Source organism: Sitophilus oryzae, unplaced genomic scaffold, assembly GCF_002938485.1.
Source record: "Sitophilus oryzae breed Bouriz unplaced genomic scaffold, Soryzae_2.0 scaffold_88_pilon_pilon, whole genome shotgun sequence".
Lineage (NCBI taxonomy): Eukaryota > Metazoa > Arthropoda > Insecta > Coleoptera > Curculionidae > Sitophilus > Sitophilus oryzae.
The window spans coordinates 148,043-154,709 of NW_022147516.1; the positions used below are offsets into that span (position 1 = coordinate 148,043).

The window sequence follows — 6,667 nt, forward strand, 5'->3', positions numbered from 1 at the left end:
ACCCAGGCGTAAAATAAAACCGTCGCAGAGTAATGCCGACGTCGTCACTTCATGGAACGCTTCAGCTATTGAAGATTTAAAACCATCTACGTCGCCGGCATCAAAAAAATAAAAAATGAAACCTTCCACATTGGGTTTTCATCAAGGTTTTCATCCCAAAGATTTTAGAAATAGAATGTTAGCCGAAAATTCGAGAGTTAACAGGATAAATACAAAAACTCTACTTAAAAAGAAAGGGGCATTCAGTTAGTGAAATGTTTTAGTTAATATTTTGTTATTTTTGTTAGTTCCTTGTGTTTTTTTATGTTTAGCTACTACTTTATATCATTTTTATTTAACTATTTTTTGATTATAAATAAATGTAAGGTATTTTTTTAATTGTGTTTCATATATCTCAAATCTATGCTAAAAAAGTATTTAAATATTAAATTATTTATTTTTATAAATGTTTCACAAAGTAAGTATGTAATAAAAAGCGGGAACTAATGGGAAATAATTTTGTGTAACTTTTACAAGTAGAGACCCTCTGGTGTACCTTCTTTCTTTCTATATAACACGTTTTCTTTTGATTTTTTGAAATCTTCGTTCATCACTTTCATCCTTCTTTCTCTGAGAGCCATTAATCCAGCTTCAGTACAAATGGCCTGAAACACAAAATTAAAAAAAATAATATGGATACTAGCTGACCCGGCAAACGTTGTTTTGCTATATAAATATTTTTTATGGGACAACAGTCAGTTTTATGCATGAGGTTGAAAATAATTCAATTACTAATATCGCTATTAAAAATAAGGGTTGACGGTAGAAAGGTGAAAATTTATGGGTTGTATGTATTTTTTAATGCCATCATAAAAAAATAACAAAAAATGTTATCCAAACAATAAAAAAAATTAAGGTGGGCCACCCTTATCACTTCGGGATATAAAAAATAGATAACAACCTATTATCAGTCCTACTGAATATAGTACATATAAAATTTCATCAAAATCGGTCAAGCCGTTTCGAAGGAGTTGGTAACAAAAATAATTAAAAAAGGGGTTGATGGTAGAAGGGTGAAAATTTAGGGTTGTATGTATTTTTTAATGCCATATAAAAAAATAACAAGATTGGGGTGGGCCACCCTTATCACTTAGGCGTATAAAAAGTAGATAACAACCCATTCTCAGACCTACTGAATATACATATAAAATTTCATCCAAATCGGTCAAGCCGTTTTGGAAGAGTATGGTAACAAAAATTATTAAAAAAGGGGTTGATGGTAAAAGGGTGAAAATTTAGGGTTGTATGTATTTTTTAATGACATAAAAAAATAACAAGATTGGGGTGGGCCACCCTTATCATTTAGGCGTATAAAAAGTAGATAACAATCCATTCTCAGACCTACTGAATATACATATAAAATTTCATCAAAATCGGTCAAGCCGTTTTGGAAGAGTATGGTAACAAAAAATATTAAAAAAAGGGGTTGATGGTAAAAGGGTGAAAATTTAGGGTTGTATGTATTTTTTAATGCCATATAAAAAAAAAGATTGGGGTAGGCCACCCTTATCACTTAGGCATATAAAAAGTAGATAACAACCCATTCTCAGACCTACTGAATATACATATAAAATTTCATCAAAATCGGTTAAGCCGTTTTGGAGGAGTATGGTAACAAAAATTATTCAAAAAAGGGGTTGATGGTAGAAGGGTGAAAATTTAGGGTTGTATGTATTTTTTAATGACACATCATAAAAAATAAAAAAAATTGTCCGAACAGTTTAAAAAAATTGGGGTGGGTCACTTTTATCATTTAGGGGGATAAAAAATAGATAACAACCAGACCTTTTGAATATACATATAAAATGTGATCCAAATCGGTCAAGCCGTTTACGAGGAGTATAGTAACTAAAACTATGACTGGAGAATTTTATAGGTATATTAGATTTCAAAGCATTACTAACTAAATTTGATTTATCTACTTAAATACCTTAATATCAGCTCCAGATAGATCATCTTTTGCCATAATCAATTCCTGCAAATTGACATCTTCGGCCAAAGTCATACGGGATGTGTGTATATTAAAAATTCTTTTCTTTGTTTTTTCATCGGGCAGTGGAAATTCAATTTTCCTATCTATACGCCCTGGCCTTATAAGTGCTGGATCAAGTGTTTCAATTCGGTTTGTTGCCATTATCACCTACAATAAACAAATTCATGTTAAAAAAAATAAATCTTTAATATGAGGCGAAAAATTATTAAGACTAACTTACCTTTACATCCCCTCTGGAATCAAACCCATCCAGCTGATTTAAGAGTTCCAACATTGTACGTTGTATCTCTCTCTCACCTCCAGAGTTTGAATCATACCTTTTTGTTCCAACCTACAATACCGATAGTTATAAATAATAAATTACATTTAACTGTGTTAGAAAATACCGCATCAATTTCATCAATAAAAACAATGGACGGAGCATGTTCTTCAGCAACTCTAAATAGTTCTCTAACCAATTTAGGGCCATCTCCTAAATATTTCTGAATTAGTTCTGACCCCACCACCCTCAGAAAAGTAGCTGATGTTTGATTGGCTACTGCTTTTGCAAGAAGTGTTTTGCCAGTTCCTGGAGGACCATATAAGATAACACCTTTCGGTGGTTTAATACCTAAAACACCAAATATTAGAGTTTATTATAAATTATTAAGTATTAACATTACCCATTTCTTCATAGTATTCAGGATGTGTCAACGGTAATTCCACCGACTCTTTAATTTCTTGAATTTGGTTGTCAAGACCTCCTATATCTGCGTATGTTTCTTGTGGAGCCTTTTCTAATTTCATTACTGTTACCATAGGATCAGTATCATCACCTAAATACAAAATTTGCATTTTTTATGATAATTCTATTCTAATAGGTTTGGAATACTCGCCTAACACACCAACTACAGCATGTACTTTGTGATTAAGAAGTACAGAGCAACCAGGCTCGAGCTGATCTTTATCAACAAAAGACAAAATGCTCACATAATGTTCACTTCCCACAGACGTGGAAACAATAGCGTGGTTATCATCAATTATTTCTTCAAGATTTCCTACTGACATAGGTGTTCCTAGACAATAAACACACCATGTAGAAATCTAAATAAAAGTAAACTTTTACAAAAATACCTCTTAAATCGTCTACTTTAGATCTTTCTTCTTCGTTCTTCTCTTCCTGTGGCTTCAGTCTCTCCTGATTGCGAATGAACTCTTCCTCCATCAACAAATAGTCTTTAATTCTTTCTAGTTTCAGCAACTTTAGACGACACCTAGTATGCGGGGTAACTGCCGGTAACTTGAGGGCAGTATCGGGCCCCTTTGTACGGCGTTTCTTCTTACCAACTCGTGTAGGAATTGGGGGCTCATATTTTTTCTTTTTATCTTTCTCTTCCTTTTTATCACCGCCACTACCGCCTGACTGACTCTGACCCTGTAAAAAACTGTGATATAAGAATAATATACTATGAAATAGTCAACAACTTTACCATTTCTTATTGAAAATAAATCCAAAAATGAATATCAACTCACTGAAGCCTTCGATTTGATTCAAATATTTGACAAGTCATGAAGTCATTGGCAGAATTTTAGGTTTAAGGTTATGTTTATTTGATTGTCATTTTCATCGTGTATATTTGGTTGCCTCATATTTAATCTGTGAATTTAATAATATTTGAACTTAATTTCTTAATTATAAAAACAACAAATAGCAAACAAATCTGTTGCCAGAGATTATACAAAATATATTATTTATTGAAAGAATTTTATATATTATTATATATCTAATAAACATTTTACAAATAAATATAATTTAATTACATATTCATAAGAATATCAGATATATTTTGCATGTTGTAAAGCCATCTTGGCGCATTTGTGTAAATCTTTATCCAGAGGATCTGAAAAACAGAAATAAAGAATGTATCCAGGAATGTAAGTAAAATCTAGTAAATACATACATATTTTGTGCTTTCCGCTAATGGGATAAAATATAGGTAAAATAATCGGGTTTGAGCAAATCATCACATACGGACTCGAAGATTCTCCACCATCGCCAAACTTTTTCCTATAGTTTTCCTGATCTAAACATTCGTCTATTGTTACACAACCCAAAAGACAACTGGTTGGATACTCTTTGGGAAATTTTAGAGATGGATCTAAAAATTATTCATTAATATATCTTATTTTCACGAACTACTTTAAGGCAAGGTTTTACCTTTGTAATAATCCCTGTAAAAGTTTTCTAAAGCTATAATCTCTTCATCTTCCGGCTGTTTTGAAGCTGCTGCTATCCACAAACGTCCTCTGTGAGTAGTAGGCCACACTCTTCCTTCATGTCTAAAATAAAACAGAATATAAGAAAAAAAAACTAATATCTGTTACATATATACCTTTTTACTCCAGCTACTAAGAGACTAGCATAAGGTTGATGCATACTCAGACACAAACCCTGGTCTACATTTGAAGCCAGGTCTTCATCAAATATTTTAGTCTCATAGTTAATAACTGGCATTATACTATCTTCATCACCTAGATTTTCCCTTTCTGCAGGTTTTTTGTGTCTCATTTGTACCAGAATATCTACCAGTTCATCATTGTCTTTCTAAAAAGTCCAGTTAGACCATAAAAGAAATCTTATTTCTCTTTGAAATTTTCTTACATTGCCCTTTAAAGCCAAAGCTCCCATACTTTGATTTAGCTTTTGAATATTACCATATAATTTTTCAACTCTCTTCAAATGTTCAATTGAGTCTTCCAATAACATTTTTCTAAGTCTAACATCTTCCTGAGTACTTTCAATTACTTTTCTACTTGCAAAATCTAGAGCTACTATCATTTTACCTTTACTTCCCTCGGATTTTTTGGCATTTATTTTAAAATAATCATTATCATCATCGAAGACTGTATTTTTCTTTGGTCTAAAAATTAAAAGATTATTTTACAATATACTGAAAGGTAATATAACCTACTTCATAAGAGGTTTACTATTGGCAGCGTTTTGTATTTCTCCTCTAACTGATATCTGTAAAAAGTTATTTTTTTTAGATCAAACCAGGTAAAGTTATTAAAATATTACTGGAGTTCCACAATAGAAACAGGATCCTGGACCTTCCTTAAAACAGTGAATTCTTCCACATTCCAGACAATTATTCATAAATTCATGCTCCTGTCCCATACAATCACAAATCTGTCTGCCTAATTTGCAATAATGTTCAATTTATATTTCACATTAGTAGATAAGTAGGTATTAATAACTCACCTTCCTTTTCCTTTTTCTGTTCTTGAAAGGCATTTATATCTCTGAACTTCTTTTTCCCTTTTTTAGATGTTTGTTGATCGTGTTTAGATTGTTCCGAATTGTTTGACTTCTGAGATTTATTCTGATTTTGCTGTACCTGTTTGTTGTTTTTCTTTAATTTGTCACCAAAAATTATATATTTAATAGCATTATATGCGTTGATATGAGCTTGGCTGTTTTTATCAACGATATTCTCCATAAACTCTTCAAAGTCCTCTTCATGTTTCATTGTAGAAATGTACCTTAAAATTGAATCTATAAGTATTAATATTTCAATTTAAAGGCTTAACATACTCTACAATATTTAGTTCTACATCGTTGCCTAAAATAACTCGTAAATTGTTTATAATTCCTTGATTTTGAGCCATAACTTTATTTTTCAATCACAAACTTAAAAAAAATAGATGTCAAATTTATATAGGTTAGAAAAATTTTGAAACACTTCTGAAACGTCATTACGTCATGTCATATCTTAAATTGTGTATATTTGGTTGCCTTGTTAAACTTTTTCTTGGAATAAAAAAATATTTTAATATCTTATAATTTTTATTCAGAGGGTTTTTTACAGGTTTTTTATATGTACAGTAGAATCCCGATCTTATTTTTTACTCTATGATTACGATGGACATCTACTTACTAAGCAAAACCAAACTACAAATAATTTTCATCAATTATTTATTCATAATTTAAAATATAATGCAAATAATTTTTACAGTATCAAGAAATACATACCTACATCATAAATGATATTAAAATATCACAAACATTTTTCATTAATCAAATATAAACAAGAAGGAATTAATATAACAATTAGAGTGTTCTTATAAAAAGACCCAGTTTTTGTCTTCATATTTTTTTTTTAATAAAGAAGCCCAATGGAGAGCATGATTCTCATATTCTTAATTTAAAAAAATTAAACAAATTTATTATTAACCATCATTTTAAGATGGAGGATTATCGAAGCGCTTTGAAATTAATAACTTAGTTAATAAAACTTAATTAAAATAATTGTTTCATGATAATATCGATAATAGAAAAATGCATATTTTCTATTATCCATTAATGAAAACTATAGAAAATATTTAAGATTTTGTTTTCAAAGAAAATTTATGAATTTACATGCTTGCCTTTTGGCTTAAATATAGCACTATTTATTTTCACTAAATTGCTAAAACCGGCAATAAAGAGATTAAGATAGAGAGGGCATATCTTAGTTATTTATTAGATGACGATTGTAAAACGACTAAAAATACTATAGAACTTTTATATAACCTAGGTTTTATTCTTAACTTGGAAAAGAGTATTTTAATTCCCACACAGAATATAACATTTTTAGGGTTTACTTTCAATTCAGT

General features: G+C 30.3%; 2 protein-coding genes across 2 annotated transcripts; both read right to left on the reverse strand.

The window, feature by feature from the left end:
• Window positions 1–412: 412 nt before the first annotated feature.
• Window positions 413–3,621, reverse strand: LOC115890615 (26S proteasome regulatory subunit 4). Its single transcript, XM_030910891.1, has 8 exons — window positions 3,502–3,621; window positions 3,146–3,446; window positions 2,908–3,087; window positions 2,695–2,847; window positions 2,419–2,642; window positions 2,253–2,363; window positions 1,970–2,179; window positions 413–644 (listed from the first exon to the last, which is right to left on the reverse strand). Exons 1-8 carry the CDS (start codon window positions 3,502–3,504, stop codon window positions 510–512), a joined length of 1,317 nt encoding a protein of 438 aa, XP_030766751.1. The 5' UTR covers window positions 3,505–3,621; the 3' UTR covers window positions 413–509.
• Window positions 3,622–3,772: 151 nt separating this feature from the next.
• On the reverse strand, window positions 3,773–5,744 carry LOC115890617 (activating signal cointegrator 1). Its single transcript, XM_030910895.1, has 9 exons — window positions 5,607–5,744; window positions 5,274–5,554; window positions 5,091–5,209; window positions 4,984–5,036; window positions 4,674–4,932; window positions 4,405–4,616; window positions 4,230–4,351; window positions 3,973–4,170; window positions 3,773–3,912 (listed from the first exon to the last, which is right to left on the reverse strand). The coding sequence occupies exons 1-9, from the start codon at window positions 5,678–5,680 to the stop codon at window positions 3,848–3,850; spliced, it is 1,383 nt and encodes a 460-aa protein (XP_030766755.1). The 5' UTR covers window positions 5,681–5,744; the 3' UTR covers window positions 3,773–3,847.
• Between the last annotated feature and the right edge of the window lie 923 nt (window positions 5,745–6,667).

What these genes read in the sequence shown, in the direction of transcription:
- LOC115890615 (XM_030910891.1), bottom strand. An exon ending in TAAAGTAGACGATTTAAGAG is followed by an intron (nt 3,088 to 3,145) that starts GTATTTTTGTAA and finishes TTTATTGTCTAG; the next exon opens with GAACACCTATGTCAGTAGGA. An exon ending in TGAATACTATGAAGAAATGG is followed by an intron (nt 2,643 to 2,694) that starts GTAATGTTAATA and finishes TTGGTGTTTTAG; the next exon opens with GTATTAAACCACCGAAAGGT.
- LOC115890617 (XM_030910895.1), bottom strand. Translation starts at nt 5,680, where the DNA reads ATGGCTCAAAATCAAGGAATTATAAACAATTTACGAGTTATTTTAGGC. An exon ending in ACAGAAAAAGGAAAAGGAAG is followed by an intron (nt 5,210 to 5,273) that starts GTGAGTTATTAA and finishes ATTGCAAATTAG; the next exon opens with GCAGACAGATTTGTGATTGT. An exon ending in TAGCGGAAAGCACAAAATAT is followed by an intron (nt 3,913 to 3,972) that starts GTATGTATTTAC and finishes TCTGTTTTTCAG; the next exon opens with ATCCTCTGGATAAAGATTTA.